Genomic DNA, 21547 nt, shown 5'->3' on the forward strand with positions numbered 1-21547 from the left:
TGTGGAGCCTCCTCAATAAAATTTTATTCTAGGGTGTGCTTTCAATATAAACAGGTACTCCTTCTATTTTCATTTTAAGTTTTAGAAATACTAAAAGGGCACACAATCCATCTACCTATACGCTGACTTTAGGAAAGTGAACCATCTATGAATGGATGCGTGTGCTCATTTTATTCCCTGCTGAAAATACGCTTGTGTGTGTTTATAAACAATGTTCAAATTTTTAAATTCTGACTTAGCATCTTAATACACTGAATATAAGAGCCAGTATGGCTCATTGGTTTAAAGTCAACTACACACACACACACACACACACATACAAGCACACACTAAAAACATTAAAAGTTGAAATCTGTTTAATCAAGTTGACTTTTGGTTTTATTAATGTTTTGATCTTACTGCAGGTCTAACAGTAGGAAATTCACATGAATTCCAAACAATTTTGTGCAGCATCGAAGTTTACCTATGTGGATAATGAGATGTGGAAATTTAGGAACGTTTGAATACATTGAGGAACCAATAAAATAGAAAATCTGAGTAGTTTCTCCCAAAAGCCTAATAGCATTTGCCTTCTTCATATTTATCACAGATTTTGCATTTTGTAGAGGTACTGGTTTGTTGACTGACTGAAAGAAAATTTCCAACCTTACTTATGTTTTTTTACAGTAGAAGTCTGATCAACTGTCCTGCCATAGAAACGTAATACTTTAGTGACATTGCTTTCCTCAGACATGTTCACAAAACATCATGACCACTTACTGTCTCCCTGGCAGAGTAGAGGCCCAAGTTTATAGGCTGCTTCTGAATGGGGCCGACCCGTGTCTGTAATCACTATCTTAGTCACTGGCAGATGTTCTTTATAAGAAAGGAATCCAGTGTCATTGGTCCTAAAAAAAAAGTAGCAACAAAACAATTCCTAAAATTATCCTGATTAATATAATTCTAACATAAATAATAATTCTTCTTGCATTTCAACACCAAGATGTTCCAAGCTAAACTGGTACATTTACCAAAGAGTGTGTATCCAACTGCTTATGTGAACATATAAAGCATACTAACACCTTAATGTCTCTTGCAGACATTGAAATATAGGATATAAAACACAAATTATATGAAAAATAATATAAATCTGGAATGTAGTTGGAGATTTTTAACTTTAATGGACACTCCATCTACTTATCGACTGAAATGGTTAGTTCATTAATATATTTTTTAATTCATTGATTGTGTAATGACTGAATCTGGGCACATAGCTGAGCATTTTTCTATTTACTGGTTTTTCTCATGTGATTTCTTATATTTCTGTTCCCTCTTGGCTGCCTCATGGTGGTCTATGCATATTGTTTTGTATTCGACTTTATTTTCCCTATTAACTTTTTATCTGAGTCTGTTCATTATATTTTAATGTTCACTTCATGAATTACAAAATGCATCTTTCACTCCTCATGGGCTACTTATATTTTATGTTGTCTAACAGTATAAAATGTGTGGACTGGGGATATAATTCGGCAGCCCAGCTCATGCCTCGCAAGCACGAGGTTGTCAGTTCGATTCCTGGTACCAAAAATAAAATAAAATGTCAGAAGCTTGCTATTGGTTAAATTATTCATTACCTCTTCACTCACATACTTGTTTTTTATGCTAATGTTATCTTATATTTAAATCCATCTATTTTTAAACTGTGCAATATAATGAAATAGTGAATTTTATTTTTGTAATGAAAAACAACTTAAACACTAGGTTTTTATATTCATCAGTACAACTATAATTTCTGGACTACTTGATACTTTTGTGAATGCCAGAGTTTTCATCTGACATTATTTCTCTTTAGCCTAGAGAATTTCTTAGGACTTTTCATTTCAGATTTGCACTTTGATATTCATAGTTCTCATGTATTTGCTTAAAATTCTTTCTTTGTTTATTATAATTATTTTTACCTTTAAGTCTTTAAACATATTAGTAATCATTGCTTTGATGCTTTTGCCTGGTAATTTTTTTCCTCAGTGTCCCAGGGTTTGTCTAAAAATTACTTTTGATTTCTGGACTTTAGAGCAAAGTACACTCTTCTGAAATATTTAGTAAATGGTAATATTCTGGATATGACACACATTGTAAAGAACATGAATTTTGTTGCTCTTCCTTGAGAATTTCATTTCTATTTTTATGGGCACGTGGTTAAATCACAGCCTTCACAGGTTACTGATGAATTTTGCTTTGGTGATTGGCTGTAAATGTATTTTGAAAATGAAGGAATACCTAATTATATATTGGTGTAAAGAGAATGGTAACTGACTCACGTGTAACAGATTTCTCTGTTTTCTTCTACTATGCAAATAAGATGGACATGACTTACAATCAATTAAACTCAAAAGGGCTTTGAACTTAATTAGCATTCAGGATTACTTTGTACCACATTCCCTCAAAAACTACCTTTTGTATTTCTTCATTGGACTAAGCTGGTATGGATACACTGAATGATTAATTTAAGAAAATAAAATTTATCCTGAAAAAAGAAATCATGAGACAATCACCATTCACTCCGGTCAGCGTCACAGTTGCAGTGATATTGATCATCAATGCAGTTCCCTTCCAAGCCACAAGTACATTTTTGCGGGTCAGGCACAGAACCTCCCCAGTAAGTTTGTGTTTCATTGGTTCTTCCAACCCACCAGCTCAGAGAAGTTCCATCTGAAAGACAAATATAAGACGTGTAACATCTGCTTCCCTGCCAGCATAAAGACCTTTCTTCCTAAATCATTAAAAAGAATAAAGATTGATATGATATAAAGATATACTAAATGCTGTAACTAATGGCATTTCCTGATGACTTTTTTGAAAAAAATGTATCATCATTTAGCTTTAGATACATTTTTCTTTGAGCAGAGAAGAAACCAGCAATTTAAATTTAATTTAAGTACTATCACTAAAAAATGTATTGAGAGCAGTTCATATATGCAATTTCTTTAAAAATAATTTTTGAAACAAATTGATGTCAAAACAGAAAACGCAGTCATTAACATAACAAAGCCAAACATTTAAAATTATGAAATGCCCCATTAAAACCTTATGGAATGTTACGTAAAGGCATGGATTTTTCTCATGTATTTGCTGACTGAAATGTACTAACTGTTGGTTAAACATTAGGCCTGGCATGGTACTCCCTCACCATGGTTGAAGATTTATTTGGAGGCCTGTGTTTCCTCTTCCATTTAAAGATGTGGCTATTTATTTGGAGGCTCCAGAAAGAACACTGAAAGATCTTCATGCCTCAAGTGAATATTACACTAAAACAGTTTCCCTTAGCCAAATGCATCTTTTTCTATGATAAATGTTCAGCTACCAGCTCCTTCTCAGAGTTAAGACTAAACATGATGGCAAGGAGCTCAAGCAAGGAGCAGACAGAACATTTAGCCGAGGATTTGAAGAAAAATAACTGAGGCAGGCAGCCGATATGTCTTTGGAAAAAATTGCAGCGAAAAAATTATAGACATTTGAGAATCAGGAAACTAGAAGACTGCAAGTAACGTCAGATCAGTAGACTCCTCGGAGATGTGTGATCATTTTTCTGTTGACTTTCAGACCTTTAAACTGTCACCATGAGCCCCACTGAGAATCCGGTCCTTTTCCTAATTTTCCCCTTACTTCCTAATGTCAGCCTTCATTGTATCTTACTAGCAGATTACCCTGGCTAATGCTGACAGTCTCTCTCCTCACATTACCAGACTGGCTAATCAGCCATGTAAAAAGAAGAAGAAAGAAAGATAAAGAAAACAAACAAATTGGAAGTGCAAGTAGTACATGAACATATTAATATTGAGTTTTCATTTTGTATTTGGATGATTAACTCATTACCAAAAGGTCAGTTTTACTGGAAAAATGTACTAGATATATGTTAATGCACAGTTGAAAAGATTACAAAGAGTGATCAAAAATACAGTCAGTAATTAATTTTTCTAAAAAACTTATCACAGTGGAAGACACATTGCCAGGAACGATGGTCTCAGTGTGCTCAAAGCGAGGGGGAGTACCTTGGGTAGCTTGAGGAGGATTAATGACAACGTTTCCTTTACTGTAATAAATATTTTTATTTAAACATTTACCATAGTTCTCATTCACCCTTCATTAATCAAATGTTTAAAACACTTCAAGGTATCCTCATCCACCTGCTCACCAGGCCTGTCTACGAACATTGTGAGACTTCTGGCTCTTCCCCAAAGTCAGAATGACCGTGAAAGGCAAATACATGAACTGATTCAGGACACGGAGGCAGCCAGGACAGCACAACTAACAGCTTCCCAAAGGGCACTTCCAGAACGGCTTGAAAAAGTAGCAAGAAAAACAGCTAAATGTATTAGAACTGAGAGAGGGTACTTTAAGGGGGATTAATGCCAATGAGTCTTTTGCTGCAACATTTTTAAAAATAAAGCGTAAATATTCAACCTCGTGTTTGATCACATTGCCTATGTTCATAGACAGAAAAGCAGTCATCGTTCCTAACTATGAAATCATATTTGCTCATCTAAATTTCCTATCTTCACTATGAAGCAGAAATTCCTGAATATTTAGCGATCATGCACCTTGGGTACATCCAAAACTTTTTACAGAGTACTAAATAATGTAAATAACTTATGAGAGTGAATTTCAAAAGTCGTGTAAAATAAAAATTTTACATTACAATTAAAAACTCCTGGAAATCTGTTAGAACACTCCATCTTCTGCTTTAGAAGCCCTTACTGAAGCGACCCAGTAATCATCTTTCCATGCGCTGGCATAAATCCTCAGCTGATGAAAACAGATTTTATAACATTCCCTTTTATCTGCAGTTACAGCCTCCTTGTCATTGCAAACTGCTAATGTATTGAGACCTGAAATGCTAAATTTAATAATATTTTCCTGTTTTTCTTCCTATAGTTCTTACTGTGACCTCAGACTCTAAATTGTTCTCTCCCTTTCAGTCTCGCTATTTCAGCCTGTACCTCCTGTGCCGTAGGAGTGTGAGGGTCATCAATCTGAGGAAAACTCTGCACCTAACAGTACCGTCCTCCCCTGTCCATCGGCCTTTGGAGTGTACCAAGGGTTCTCAAGTCTGGATCAAAGGGTTTAGGGGATTCGTGGGTCCTATTGGCCAAAAGTGTGACATTCTTTCATGTTCATCATCATTTTAATTTGTGTACTACTTGCTGCCTATCTCTTTGGAGATTTTGCTTCCTGGTTGTATTACCGTTGGGCTCACCTATGACTTCAATGATTGTCATTCTTTCTGTTTCCCATTTTCAGCTCTATTTAGGTAAAACTGACAAACAAAAATTGTATATATTTATATGTCATGCGTGCCACATGATACTTTGAGGTCTGTATTCATTGTGAAATGATTATTATCGTAGCCTCACCAGTGACCATATCCCTCACCTCACAGAGCTACTGGGAGGGGCGCAAACAAGGAAGATCTCCAGTTATTGCAATACAATTATTTTAATGCACTATTATTGACTGTAACTGCCAGGTTGCATTCTTCGGCCAACATCTTCACACTCCCCCACCTCCAGCCCTCAGCAGCCATTCTTGTACTTTCTGTTTCCATGTGTTCAACTGTTTTAGATTTCACATATCAATGAGATGATAAAGCATTTGTCTCCATATGTTTAGCTTATTTCACTCAGCATAAGGTTTTCCATCATCTCATAGAGATCCCCATAATTATTGAGGCCTTATTCACTATAGCCAAGATATAAATACAACTTAAATATTCACTGACAGGTAAATATAAAAGGATAAAGAAATGTATACACACGCAGACACACACACACATACATATGTGTATATATATATACATACATATGTGTATATATATATATATATATATATATATATACACATATGTATATAATGGAACATTTTTCAGCTTTAAATAAAAAAGAAAATCCTGCCATTTATGGCAAGGACTACCATGGGGAGGAGCACACCAAGCAGAATGACATAAATACTCAGCAACAGTGAATAATCAGTTCCATGCTGAACTGGGTATGTTAACGATAAACACACTGCTCTGGAGAGCTGGAAATGAGAGGTGCTCACTTACACACTCTGCATGAGCTGTGTTATCCAGTCATCACAGTAGCCCCATGAGATTGGCTTTATTGGCACCATTTCAAAAGAGAGAAGGCAAAGACAGAGAGTAATTGCTGAACCATTTGTTCATTTGACAAATCAAAGATTCATCTAGGTTCTGTGTCTAGAAAACTAACGACCTGGAACCTGAAGTTACCTCCCTCCCCACCTACAAACCTTACAATTTTCACACTGTTACTGTCTGATTTTCATTCATAAATATAACTAAATTCTTAGGGGTAGATGAGATTTATGAGGGGCCAAGAAAGATGGGATTGGAGGGGTCAAAGACCACATGAGGCTATCCTGGAAAAGGGCGGGAAAAAGGGTTCGAGGAAACTGATTTAGGAAAGAAATGAATCTTGTATTAAGTGGATGGAGAGTAAATAAGAGAATTGTTTAACTGGAATTGAAAGGTCCAAAGGTCACACTAAAATCGCAACATTTTCATGGGCGATGTATACGACTTAATATTCATATGAAACACATTTTTAAAATAATGTGGAACTTTAGTCCTGGAACTGGATAAAACCAGGGGTGAGCATTAACGAAGTAGTTTCATTGCACAGATGTGTTAGAATCTTCTCTAATATCGACAAAAATACACCCAAATATCGGTGGTAGGAAACAGTGTGTTGGGACAGAGATGAGGGCTGCATCGGTGAGGTCTGACCAGAGCACGCGGTCCTTGGCTCCAAGCAGAAGGTCTGTGAGGGACAAGGGAGCAACAACAGGTAGCAGAGCTGCTTAAACGGAGGACAGTCATGAAGGAAGCAGTGTTTCTTACAGGTTAGCTTCCTTCATGAAGATGAATACTCTGGGTTATTTATTGCATGGTTAGAAGATATGGAGAGATGGCAAGCTGGGCACCGAGTGAAAACTCCTGCACACTTTGTCCAAGGAGAAGGTCATCCGTACTGGATAGGACTCCCTCTAAGGCAGAAGGGGAGGAATCTTAGATATCCCGACCTCTTGAGACATTCTAAAGGGAGAAAAATATAAATCCTCAGACAGAATTTAGGAGACTTATAAAAGAAAGTATTAAGATATTTTTTCTTGCCAGAAAAACAAACAGTGGCACACACTTGTGATTTCAGCTACTTCGGACACTGAGGCAGAAAGTTGCAAGTTCAAATTCAGTTGAGACAAGTTAGGTAGACCCTGTCACAAAGTACAAATAACAAGAGATGAGGACGTAGCTCAGGAGGAGACGCCTCTGGTTTGGATCCCCAATCTCACACATGAGAAACTGGTTTCCTGATTCCTTCTTCAGCTACTGAATCAACCATTCCCAGCAGCAGCCTTTTCTAATTTTCAATTATCCCCACAGGCGAACTGTCAACAATTCGTGAAAAAGAGCCACACAGAATAGTCACTTTCAGAAATGAAGTCATATTTGTATTAGCTCTTTTTCATGCTGAAATGAAGCTTAGGTGTCACTTGCCCTTTATAAGGATAAACCCTGTGCATTCACAGAGGATCACAATGAATCCTCACTGTGCAGTTATCCCATTAAGGCCAGGGGGAGAGTCGGAAAGCAATCAAGGCTTTGAACAAAGCTCAGTGCAAATTGACCTTGTTCTTTTCTCCAGGCAAAAGCACCCCCGTGACTTCCAGACTGTGACATGCTTGCTAAGCATGCCGTCCCTCGGCGCCTTGGTGGAACTGAAATCCGCCGGAGCTGGTTGAGTGGGCGCACAGTGCACCACCGACAGCGGGATGGATGCCTCAGTTTACTTACCTTGCTGATTTACAAGCCGTGACTTCTTGCAATAGTAAGCAAGCTCCTGTTCGCAGTGTTCCGCACGGTTAATCGTGGCCTGGAGTTGCTCCATGCTGGCTGTGTACTCGAAAATCCCAGCATATGGGTGATCGGGATGAGTACGCCTGACTCTCGTGAAGTCAGAGCCGTTGTGCTGTATGATGGCCCATGCAGTTTCTTGTATGCAGAAATGGGGGAAGAAAGAGAGGAGACCATCACTAGTCTGCAAAAGTTAAACAAAGAAAATCAAAATCACCTTTTATCTGAGTCAAAGTTTGCTAGTCATCTAACCTCTCTGAGAAGTAGATTCAACACAAATGGATCTTGGAAAATTTTCAGCTATAGTAAAGTAACTCTTTTCCCTGAAATGTACACTATCACCACGCACTGACAGTGATTTTATTTTCCTTTGTCATTTTATTTAGTAAGACCATATTTATCATGAAAACCATTAGAAAATCTGATTATTATTTTTTGTGATACATTTCATTTCACCAAATCCGATACTTTATTTTTTTAAAAACACACATCATCATGTTATTTTCCTTCAAGAGAGGAAAGTGCTGCCTGTTATAATTGCAGAACATTATTGATTGTTGGTATAGCCAGAATTCACTGATGTTACAACATGAGCAAGGATGTGTGCTGCAATGTGAAATATTTTCTATTACAAAACGCAGGCAATTACTTTTTCATTCTTACAAAGTATTTATGTTACCAGCAAAAAGAGAGTAAATTCGGGGATATATATATATATATATATATATATATATATATATATATATATATATATATATATATATATATATATATATATATATATATATATATATATCCCTCTCTCTTTCATCAACTTTTAAACGGGTATACATCTGTTTCTTTTTAAATCAAATTTTCATACTCATTTTAGTACTCTGTGATCTGTATAGTTTGGCAGTGCAGTGGGAAGTTACTCTTTGGAAAGGGACAAATTGGACAGAGCCACTCAACTAACACTGAATGTAAAGTTTCAAGGCTGGTACCTGAGTGTATATAAACACTTCCATCACTCTGATTATCAAATTACTCAGAAGAAAGTAAAACCCCACCGTGTGTGTAACAGAAGTTGCATGCATTTGTACCCATCCCCAACTTCCCCTTTTCACGCTTTATTTGCTCCAGTAAATGCAGGCAGAGGAACAGATTAATCAAAAGGCTTCTGGTTTAATAAATCACAAACAGAGTGGGAATTGTCAAAACTGTCCTACTTGTTTGCTGTTAAATCACAACTCTTCTGTGGCACAGGAATATTGCACATTGGAAGAAAACGGTAATGGCTGATAGAGTTTTTCCACCTTTTTAAATTAACACATTCACAGGACTCAAAAATGCAAACAAGATACGGAGATGGGCTTTGAAAATGTTCACTCCCACCCTCCTTCAGTCATCAGGAGGGCAAGGTCAGCTGCAGGAGACAGGGAAACCTTGTTGCCTTCTGTGTGTGCACTGTTACTTTTTGGGAAACCACAGCTAATATTTTTATTTCCTCCTTGCATCCCAGCTCCCCCTAGAGCAGTGCTAGTGAACCTGTAGCACGGCATGCATGTTGCAGACTTCTGCATGTATCATTGAAAGTTCTAAAAGGTTCCAAATTGCTGCCCCCGAGCATTATCAGTACGGTGCTTTGCTCAAAGAGGACATGATCTATAAGCTAATGGAATTAATCGTGGGCATCCAGCAAGACAGGGTAGAGGCCCTCAGGAGATGTGATTGCAGACCTGGCATGGATCTGTGTCCTTAGGAAGTCAAGTAAAATCTGAACCTCGATTGCCAAACTTGGAAATAAGTTGGCAGAACTGGCCAATAGAGTGGGTTGGACACTCTCTCTTTTTAGCCAACTCAGCCATGGCTGTTGGAAGTTTAAGGTTATTGTTAAACAGGCAGCTCTGTCAGCCTCTCTTCTGCTGCACTGTGCTTGCATTGTTGAGCAGAACTGCTCACCTTTCCTTGTGGTGAATCAGTGGTGTGCACTGGTAGCTCCAAAAGAGCAGGACAATAAGGCAGCTTGAGGTCTTTGTCTCCTGCCTTTTGGGTCACACTGAGAGAAACTTCTCTATAGTTCACATCCACTGGTTCACAATTAGCACAGGATTCTAAAGGGTTTTTAGGGTGTTGTAAGAAACTCCAGGCCGTGATGCATGGCAGCCATGAAAAGGCAGCTCACAGAAATGTTTCCTTTGGAAATTTTAACATATTTCAATATGATAGTTTCTTTAAGCAATGTTATTTTCTAATTAAAACTGTGACCAAGTTAAACAGACGCCACACCTATGACCATCTAGACATCCAAGGCAAAACAGATGCCATGAAATCATCACAGGAGATTCTGAGCGATGGAAGCAGATACCCTGTATCCATGTTGCCGCCTCTCATGTGGGATTAATGAGGAAAGGTCTGGAGATTGCCGTGGAGAGCCTCCTGTGTGTGTGTGTGTGTCTGTGTGTCTGTGTGTGTTACTATGATTGCACCCTGGGCCTTCATACTAAACTATATCCCCAGCCCTTTTCTTATTTTTTTTTTTTTAATTTTGGGACAGGGTCGTGCTAAGTCACTAAGTTTCCTGGGATACGTATGGACTTCAACTACCCTGCCTCAGCTTCCCAGAGTGCCGGGATCACAGGCGGGTACCAACACATCCAGAAATTTCTGACATGCTAGCCAGGGTGTCTCCTTCCAGTAGCACAAAGGATTGGCATGACATGCAGAAGATACATGACGGAGCAATGAAAAATAAACACACAAATCAGTAAAAACAAGGTGGTGTCCAGATGCCAGCATATCCTTCCAGGTTATCAGATTCTGAACCATGGTGGCTGTGAAACTTTCATGACATTGAATTATTTTATAACTATAAATTGTATGTCATCCATAGGATCGCAAACCAAAGTCTGAAACTGTGGAGGGAATGAGATGCTACTACACATCTGATTTAATAAGTTGTTCCTCTCATATACAGATTATATCTACCTGGACCTGGTATCTATCTTTCTATTTATTCACCTGTCTACATATCCTAGTAAACACAGGGACTTTGGACCAGAGCCTGTTTACTTACAAGGAATCTCAGTAGCATGGATTCCTCACAGCCTAGATTCCTGTGGGCTGATTCCATCATGCCGGGTACACCCAACACTGCATGCTGTCCTTGCACCCCAAGACAGCCAGCCAACACGGGAGGCTTGGGGCTGACAGAGGGTGACTGCAGGACCTGCTCTCCTTATATAGTCAGGGAGAGAGTTTGCCTCTGGAAGGTAACAAATCTCCTCCAAGGGAAGAGGTACAAATCTTGAGGCTTTTATTACTCTTAAAGAGTAGGCAGTGCATCTGCAGGAGATAAGCCCTTAAATCTCCCTAGAGAATTTACTATCTTTAACTTCCAAAACACACTTACATTTAATCATCCTTTAACTTAAGTTGGTAGGATTGTTTTGCCTTTTAGTTTTTGTTTGTTTGCTGTTTTGTTTGTTTTGTGGGTTTAGGGGGGTTGGTTCTTGTTTTTTTGTTATTGTTTTGTTTTGCTTTTTAAAAAAAGCATTAGTTCCCTACAAGTTAGTAATTCTTGTGCATAAGCAAGCAGCTTCCACCTGGCAGAGGTCTCATTCTAATATGACTTGTGCATCCATGTCTCTGTTCTTTAGATTCTCCTTTGAACTAGCTTAAAAGCTTACCAATTTCTTCATTAATAATGCAATCTCTCTAAAATATGTTTTTAAGCTCTTACTTTCATATCTGTATGAGAGTCAAGATTTTGATTTCTGGAAAATAAATAATGCAATCTCTCTAAAATATGTTTTTAAGCTCTTACTTTCATATCTGTATGAGAGTCAAGATTTTGATTTCTGGAAAATAAATAATGCAATCTCTCTAAAATATGTTTTTAAGCTCTTACTTTCATATCTGTATGAGAGTCAAGATTTTGATTTCTGGAAAATTATCCTTTCCTAAATGCAACAAGAGTGGTGGGCTAAGGGGACAGGGGGAAATGAATAAGAAGAGATTGCTGAAACAGACAGAAAAATCTATGAAGTTTAAAAAATAGGATGGTAATTTGGGCTTACGGGCGTCTCTCCCTGAAGAGATTTCTAATAATACGAATTGTAAATAAAGCTACTGAGTAATTAAGAACTTGATTTACCTTAGGCTGACTGCTATTTTTTAGCATGATAACAGTGTAAAGAAAAAATATGCCGTTTAAGCAACACAGTTAGTTGCAAAGCTGTGGCGCTTCATGCTTAATAGCTGAGGGTGACAGATGTGATAAAGACCTGAAGAACAGGTGGAAGAGTTGCATTAGGGAACACAGGAAGGATGAAAGGGAAGAAGAGTGAGTATTCTGGAGCAAACCACATGGGTATATCAGAATAGTGAGAGTTAATTCTTAACTGCTTAGCTATTAAGAAGGCTTTAATATTGAAATCTCAAAGTAAAAACCATTATGTTATATGTCTTATTGTAGAAGCACATGGGGTATTTGTCACTAATAGAGAGACTTGGACCTTGGACTCTAAACTTACTGAGTCAGGAAAACTAAACCCAAGTGCCTCAGTAATGGTGTAGAGGGAAGGGGTGAATTTAACGCACATTTTCTCTAAACTTAAAAGCCAGTGTTCTAGTGCTCACCAATTCCTCATACTGTAACAATTGTACTTACAATGTAATGTTTGATGATGAGAAACTTCTTGAACATAAAACTATCATATTACAGAAAATGCAGTCAGTTTAGTGTAGAAGAAAATAACCCTCTGCCTCTGAATGGGGACAACCACCGGGATGCATCTCATCCTCAGTATTTTTAAACCACATTTAGAATACTCTATTCACAAAGAAATTTCAGCCTTTAGCATCGTTTGGGAAATTCCCCATTCAAAATAGATTGTTTTGTTTATATTGTTTAGCTTGTAATGCTTGGAGGTACTTTAATCCATGCAAAATCATTTGAAAGACAATAATTCAAGGTTAAAATTTTTTATTCACATACACATTTGCAAGTTGCTGACTCAGCATTCTTTCCTGGGTTTAGCAATTGCTACACTGGGTTGGATAACTAGGAGATACAAGTAATGAGACCTTCATCGAAGATACCCTTCCTAGTGGGGAAAACTTCCCATGGTGAGCAAAAAGACCAAGGGTCCATTTCTTGACCTACCTGTCTCCTCTCATATTTTTAGCCTGCTGTAGTTCCAGTCCGAGTCCAGGTTTCCTCATTTGCAAAACCTGAGGCATGAGGTGAGTGTGAAGCTATAACCCCTAAGGTTGGCATGCCCTGGCACTGTCACTTGTGTTTGACTATGTTTTCATATTCCAGAACTTCTAGATTCATGCCCTGTTCCCCAGAATACCTGGGTCTCTGCCCTTAACATCTTGCAGATGTAGTTCAGTAATTTACACAGGGCCAATACATTACTGAATTATTGCCCGTAGTAAATATAAAAGACTGATAAAGACAGTCAGCCTTCATCTTTCATGAATTTGCCTACTTGCTAAACATATTTCTAACCCCAACATTTTGGCAGTCATTTGCAGACATGCACAGAGCAGCAGAAGGTATGTGTATCCAATATACACGACCTCAGCGGAAGTTGAACAAGTGGGCGTCCTGTCTCGGTTTCAGCTCTCAGTTTGTAAACTGGTGTCTTATTTGTGATCCATTTTGTAACACATTTTTTACACCTTTGTGCTTCAGGTTGGTGCTTTTATTGTTTAAAATGGAGATTTTATGATGCCTTTGGTGTGCTCTGGAGTGTCCCTAAATATCTGAAGGCTGTGCTGTGCATTAACTAAGCCTTGTTCTGGGTGATAGACAAGAATTTGGTGGTGACTTCAGCATTAATGAGTTACACACATGTGTGTATATGAAATAAAGCGTCTTTAACCTGAACTACACACAAAACAAGGTGAAGTATTTATTGATAGATGAGAACGTCGTCACTGCAGGGGCAGAGGCACCTAATCTTACTGGATTCCCCTTAGGAGCCAAAGTTTAGTATTTGCTAATCCAGTGTCCATGGCGAATGTGTAGAACATAATTATTACAAATAAGGAGAATAGCTTTGTGTGTGTGTGTGTGTGTGTGTGTGTGTTTCTTGAAGCTTCAAAGACAGAGATATTTATCAACTTAGAGTTATCTAATTTTCACATCTAAACTTTGTATTACATGTGTACGTGAACAATGCAAGATACACTTTTGGCAGCATAGAATTTGCCTACTTGCTTCACAGGTGGGTAGAGGTATATTGTTAAATCTCTCCCATATCCAACCTACCTGAATAGGAATTCTTTGACACTTGAATTCCTATCTTATATTGACAAAGCTTCCCCTTTTATTTTGAGACAAGGTCTCACTCTGTAGTTAAGAATATCTTTGAGCTCACTGTAGCCCAGGTTGGCCTAGAACTCATGGCAGTCCTCCTGCCTCAGCCTCCCAATTGGTGGCATTACAGGGATGTACCCCCATGCCTGTCTACAAAGCTTTCTTTTTTTTTGTTTGTTTTTTTTCCCGGTACCGGGAATCGAACTCACGACTTTGTGCTTGCCAGGCAGGTGCTGTGCCGCTGAGCTAAATCCCCAGCCCCTCTTTTTTCTTTTCGTTTCTTTTTTCTTTTCTTTTCTTTTTATTGTTTTCTTTTCTTTTGTTTGTGAAGTCTTTTCAATGTATTATACTTAACAGAGCAATTTGTGCACATAAAAGTCAGATAAATAGTAATTTCAAACCAGTATCCACATTGGAACCACTCAGGAAGATTGTCTAACACACTGGATCCATGCCCCCATCAGACACTGAGGCTAAAGCTCCTAGGGCGCTGACTGGGCATTTGAGTCCTGTAGACTGGGAAGCTTCATTAGAAGGCAAGCATGTGGGAGCCATAGAATGTTTTAGATTCTTTTGGTCTATGGGGCAGTTTCCTCAATGGTTGTGTTAATAGAGCCACCAAGTGCATTATGTGAAAATCTCTACGGATAGATTCTATAATAATTGGTGCCCCATGAGAGAGAGGAGAAAGAGCAAGAGAGAGAAAGAGAGAGACAGACAGACAGAGAGATCAGCACCCCAGGTTTAACACCACCCTGTGGCTTTCAGAGTGACACAAGTACGAAGGAAGTGTTGCCCCCACTCAGGTGCCTCCTTAGCTTTGCATCTGAATATGCCACACACATCTCCAACTCACAACATATAAAACAGATTTCTAACCTTTCCCCTCAAACCTTTCCTGGCCCCACCTCAAATAATAGCAATTCACATTCTCTAGTCATCCGAACCCCGGACCATGGTATTTTCTCACGTCTTATCGCTATTTCGGGGCTCGGCTCTAACCCGCTTCGCCATCCGCACTGGCACTGCTCAGGGCAAGAAGCCGCCATCACAGCTGTTTCCTGCACTTTTGCATTACTTGAAGAGGTTTCCTGACAGCTTCCCTAACCCCTATTCCCTCTGTACAGTCTCCTCCTTCCTTTGCAGCCCTGCTCCTGGATAGGCATTTCCCAGCATAGGAGCCATTTGATCGCATTAAAGGCCGTCAGACTGCACCCCACCATTGCTTAAAACCTCCAGCATCTTCTCACTGCATACAAAGCAAAAAGCCAAGAACCTGACCATGTTATTGTAAGAATCCCATGACCCGTCCCCTCTCTGCTCTTGCTCCTTGACACTCTCTCCCTGTGCTACTACTTCCCATCCCCCAGCTACCCTGGATTTGTTGCTATTTTCTGAACACATTTGACAAGACCACCTGTCTCAGGAGCTGGCATTTGCTGTTGCCTCTACCTGGCAGGCTCTTTCTCCAGCAAGTTACGGCTGGATTCTAAGCAGCAATCCTCCTCTACCACAGTGCCAGCCCCAACCTAATACTGCCCTCATTGTGGTTGTTGTTTTGCTCCATAAAACTTGGACTCCCTCAAGCAGCACTGTCCAAAGTAACTTTCTGCAACACGGAAATGTTCTACACCAGTGATGATCAGTAGAACAGTCCTTATCAGCCACAGGAAGCTGCAGGTGGTGAAAATGGGGCCAAGGAGAGTCGGGAGCTACACATTTCATTTAATCTTATTCTGATTAACTTATTTGTTTGGGTTTTAAAATGTATTCAGATTCATTTAATTTTAATTAAATTAGAATTTAAATAGGTACTCGTTGCAAGCGACAACCCTACTGGACAGCATCGTTCATTCGGAATTCACTATTTGTGTTTGATAAGGAATGGATTAAGTTTTCTTTACTTGGTTTTTATATTTCATTTTCCCCAGTATTACTGGTTGAAAAGATCACCTTTCTTTCACTGCACATCTTAACACCTTGACAAAAAATAAATTATCTGTATATGAGTGAATTGTTTATACCTTATTTTGTTTCACTGATACATTTCCTGATTTTGTTACTAACTGCATAGTGCTTTATCCAGCCCATCAGTATAATGCCTTCAAATCCAATAGAGCTGAGTTCTTCTACTCTGTTCTTCAAACTGACTTGATCCTTCTTAGCCCTTTATATTTGCTGAGGTATTTTAGGATGTGCTTACCCATTTTCACCACAGTAATCACACCAACCTACAAACAAACATCCTGCTGCATTTTAATTTAGATTTGTATTAAATCAGTATCAAGTTTAGAAGAATTGATGCTCTACAGTGTTGCCTTTTTTAAGCAGAGAAAATTTTATACTACTAATTTATATAGGATGCTAACAGATTTCAGTAGTATTTTGTACTTAAAAGTGCAGAAGGCTTCTATATCTTTCATTCCATTTGTTATTCGTGTTTGAGATTTTTGATGTTGCAGAAAATGCAACCTTCTAAAATATCATTTTCTAATTGCTTACCACTGGCATATAGAAATAAAATTAACTTTGTATTGATTTTGTATCCAGTGATAATCTAAAATTAGAGTAGTTTGCTGCAGATCATTTCAAATATTCTTTTAAAAATTTTTTATCAGTCCAAGTTTCTAGTATGTAGTGTTTCCATTAATGTGTGGAGCTAGTACATGTGCAGAACACATCTTAATTGCTTTTTTTTCATTCTTACCCTGCTTCCCTTTCTTTCATCTCTTGATTCTCCTCCCAATTTAAGAAAGATTTATCTCTATACTTCCTATTATTTATCTTTCATTTTACTCCTTATTTATCATTTGAGTTTCTCGTATAAGAATATTTGTGTCTCTGATTTATTTCACTTAACATTATGGTCTCAAGCTGCATCCACTTTCCTACAAATGACTCAAGTTTATCTTTCTTTACGGCAAAGTAGTACTCCATCATACTACCGTGTTTTCTTCATCCATTCCTCTGTTATGGACACGTAGGCCACTTCCAAGATTTGGCTATAATGAACTGTGCTGCTGTAAACATGGATACACAGGTATCACTGTACTATGAGGTCTTTAGCTATTTTGGAAAGATATCAAGAAGGGAATCGCTGAGTCAAGTGGAATTTTGCTTTTTGGAGGTATCTCCATACTGATTTCCCATACATAACCTAAGCACCTACAAATAACAAGAATTGTAGGTCTTTCTTTCCCATATTTATGTTTTTCTACTTTGTTTCCTTGCATTATCACACTGGCTGAGATCCAATTCAATGATGTATGAAGGATATTAATGCTCGTAACCAAAAAATCTTTCCATATTTCACTACAAATTTACATAAGGTATAAGCTTTGTGGGTACTTTATCAAATTAAAGAAATTCTATTCTATTGGTAATGTCATTTTCTTCTTGACCATGAATAGACACTGAATTTTTATGACTGTTAATATTTATGGGCATTTACTCATGTAAAAAGTTCTAGAATATAAACTTCATGTTTATATGCATTCAAAAAGTAAATATTTCTCAAAGCTTTTATGTACATCAATCTTCTCTAACAAATAAAGTCTGTTTTTCTTTTAGGATTTAATAGAAAACATGTATGAGTAGATGTTCTACGGAGATAACACATGCATAGAAAATGACAGTATATTAAATCATTACACTTAACTAATATATTAAAGAGTTACATTCAGTTGCTTTACTGAACAATACACATTTTAATGAAGTTGCAAAATTACATCAACTTCCTACTTAGATCACTTTAATTTTGTGTAGGTAAAGTATTCATGCAGATTTAACTATTAAGTAAAAGTTGATGAGCTTACCAGTCATGTTGCAATAGAGAAGAAACGGTCCCAGAGGACCACTTCCGTCGGAATCTATATAATAAAACCCTGAGGTATTCCCTCTGTGTTTATAAGCTTCACATGACTGCTCGTAGATAGCTGTGAAAAACAAACAAGACGAGGATCATCATAATGAAAAAGTATGAAATAAATCCCTAGAATTTTAGCTTTGGTGTGTGCATCGCTAGCCACAGGAAAAGGTAAAAGTTGTACATCAAAAAAAAAAAAATGATTCTTCTTTTCTTTTTAAATTAATGAATACAAAAAGATAAGACAGAAAAAAAGAAGAGCGAGGTTCTGTTTTATGAGTCTTTTATCACTAAAGGAAAATGAGTTTATTTCATTAGAAGAAAACTTTAGCATGATTTTACCTTAGGAAGAATATGAGAAGAAAAGGCCATTATTTAAATGTCAAGTATCTTATGAGTATAATATGATCCCTTATGACATCAATTTTGAAATTTCTAATTCCAATATCACCTGGTAATAGCCTAACATTTGAAGCACAATGGTGTAATCTTCTTAAATAAACTTTGGTTATCCAATAATTATGTAATGGGAACATTTTGCATAAAGTCAGTGTACACCTTCCTCACATAACATGAACTAGAGAAAAGTACATTTTCTCATAGAGCAAAGATGAGTTACAAAGCTCATTATTAAAAATTGTACAAGTAACTTATAAAAGAAATCTAGGCAGTTCTCTGTAAAGAATTCCAGATAATTGAAATTTAGAGCAAATGAAATATGTATATGAAATATGCCCACATGGTTCTCAGAGTGATTTGATACATCACTGAATGTGCTTTACTAGGCAAGTACTGTATGTATTTCCCATGTATAATATCCACCTTTCATTGAATATTTAGCCAAATGTACCAGTGATATCCATGAAGGTTTTTCTGTGAAATTTGAAATAAACAATATCTGGAAAACCCTTTCCTGAATCTATTTTAAATTTCTGAACATTATGCTAGTGAGTGTTTAGGCAACTTTAAATATGATGGCTAGATTGTTCAATGCTATAAAATTTTCACATAATCTTAGGTATTTACCTCACTTCTCTAAAACCTAATGGTTCTATTTTGTTCCTGTTATATATTACATAGCTTAAAAACATATAGGTATGAATTGTTTTCAAATTATATTTCCATTTTGTCTGCTAAAATGGTTCGTTTATATCTCCAAATTCATGTACATATGTTCAAAAAGAAAGAAGCCTGCAGGACACACATAACTGGGATGGAGACTGACATTAGAAAGGATATGTGAGTGGATTTAGGCAACAGGAAGGACTTTTCCTTAATGTGTACTGCCTCGTTTTTAATAACATGACTATTTAATGTATCATTTCCTAAGGAAGCTCTTTATGACACTAGCTCCGCCTCTTCCTTCTAACCGAAACTGCTTTCCTGGCCCCACTTATAGGGATGGTATTAACAAAAAATCTCCAGCTTCATTTGAACAAAAACTTGAGTCTAACAAATTAATTATTGAATCAAATTGTGGTCCAAGATGAAAATACCTTTTCACCTATCATCTATTTTTTTGCTCAGAGACGTTTGTGTTTATATTTAGATGTAGTCATGGATAACATTAAAATGAATGATTAATCAATTAAAATATATTTAGTAGTTTTCAGTTTTGAGCTAGTTACTGTAATGGGGATGGTAGAAGAGATAAAAATTAAGATAGAATGTGTCTCTGCTTCTGAATGACATGGGCCCAGTACCTGGCTACTGGTCACAAATGAAAAGAGGCTTTACATTCTCCTTACTCCTGCGAGACTCTGCAGTGTGAACAAGTGATGCTGAATGATGACCCTGGCTGCACCGGTGAGCCCAGCCCTGAACCAGGGCTTCTCAGGGTCTTTGGTGGAGAGTGCAGGGCTGGGAGCTCAGGGTTCCACTCCCCGCTCTGGCAGGAATACAAAACGATGTGCAGTGTCCTAGACCCAGGGTAGTGAGGCTATTGACTTTATACCTGAACCTCTTGCCTTCACTCAAGGAAGCAGAAGCTAGCACTAAGGCTTAGGGTATCCCCCGAAATTCAGTAATGATATGAAAAGTGAGCATTTTGGTCACTTGATTACAGGTAATGGATAAGTGAACAACAAACTGACAAAGTCTCACAGCATGTGCAAACTTTGCATTAGAAAAAAAATATGTGGCTTATAAACAGGAAAAGGGTATCAGTTATGATCCCAGGCTCTGCAGCATGACTTCCTCCTCTTGTTCCTATTCTTGCTCTGCCTCCATTATTTAAGTAGCCTTGGGAAAGCTTACCCCTCTATTACCTCATGTATCAACTAGGGGTAGTAGTAACCCCCACTTATTAGAGTGGCCATCAGCACTAAATGAGCTAAGGTATGTAAAATAGTGAGCAAAGAACATTTAGAAAGTGCTCAACTAAATTAATCATTATGATTAGCATGAGAATTTCCTACTGTATTTCTGTTCATCATCTTTATTAGGTAGGATTGCAAGAGAATTTAAATAGTAATTAGCACAACAAACTGAATATTGTGCCCCCATAAACTCATATATTGAAACTTAATCCCCAACATGATGGTATTTGGTGGGAGGATGTACATTCCAACACAAAGTTGCCCATGCGCAGACAGAAGACACAGCAATGGAAAGGAGAAAGCAGTGAGGCGGTCACCACGGGCAAGAAGAGCAGGCGCACATGGCTTACAGCTATGGCAGGTGGCTCCCGTGTAGCCAGTGTTGGTACAGTTACAGTGAAAGGTGCTCCAGGACTGAGAACATTCACCTCCATGCTCACAATAGTTAGGCAAACACCTGAAAGATGAGGAAACCATTCGTCATCTTTAGATAGCATAAAGTGCTTACCCACAGTCATGTGAAAGAGGAGCGTCAGCCACAACACACAGAGTCAATTTAACAAGACCAACAATTATGCTGTCTGGTGTTAAGGTCCTTCAGCCACAGAACTAACGGTTAGGTCATTAAATCCACCTGATTTCAGCCAGTTCTCAGGCAATTGTGACTGCTCAATCTTTGATGTGTCTCACTATGTCAGAGATCTTTAATTTCCATAACATGAACTTGTTTGACATAACACGAATACATTACCTATCATCAGTTTACAGGAAATAAACATGTCACCACATAGGATTACTACATTATTTGAACACTTAAAGAAAAAAAATAAAGAAAGAGGAAGGAAAAGAGTTGTGGCAGGGAAGGACCTCTCTATTCATCTGGCCTATAGATGTAAGGAACATGGAAGGATGTGGTACAGACTCACAAATTCCAGGTGGTGCTCTAGTGTTCTGAATGGAACTCACAGAGGCTTCCACAGTATTTTAAGTTTTCAAGAGGAATAACTGTCATATGCAACATCTGTCTACCACTGGGTGATTTACAAGCTTGAGGCTGCTACGTTCCAACATTAGATGATAATATATTTCTTTTCATCGCAACCTGTCTTTGAGGAGCTGGGTTTTAAATAATTGATTCTTATAAA

At 37.8% G+C, this 21547-nt stretch overlaps 1 protein-coding gene across 1 annotated transcript in view; it reads right to left on the minus strand.

Annotated features, from left to right (window-relative positions):
• The window catches only part of Cntnap4 (contactin associated protein-like 4), a 262902-nt gene that overhangs the window by 60583 nt on the left and 180772 nt on the right, over window positions 1–21547 (minus strand). The window contains 5 exon segments of the mRNA XM_005403431.2: window positions 760–887; window positions 2532–2688; window positions 7850–8047; window positions 18035–18154; window positions 20753–20859. Of these exon segments, the coding sequence (XP_005403488.1) occupies window positions 760–887; window positions 2532–2688; window positions 7850–8047; window positions 18035–18154; window positions 20753–20859 (710 nt within the window).

This window comes from Chinchilla lanigera, unplaced genomic scaffold (assembly GCF_000276665.1).
Source record: "Chinchilla lanigera isolate Chin_1 unplaced genomic scaffold, ChiLan1.0 scaffold00083, whole genome shotgun sequence".
Classification (NCBI taxonomy): Eukaryota; Metazoa; Chordata; class Mammalia; order Rodentia; family Chinchillidae; genus Chinchilla; species Chinchilla lanigera.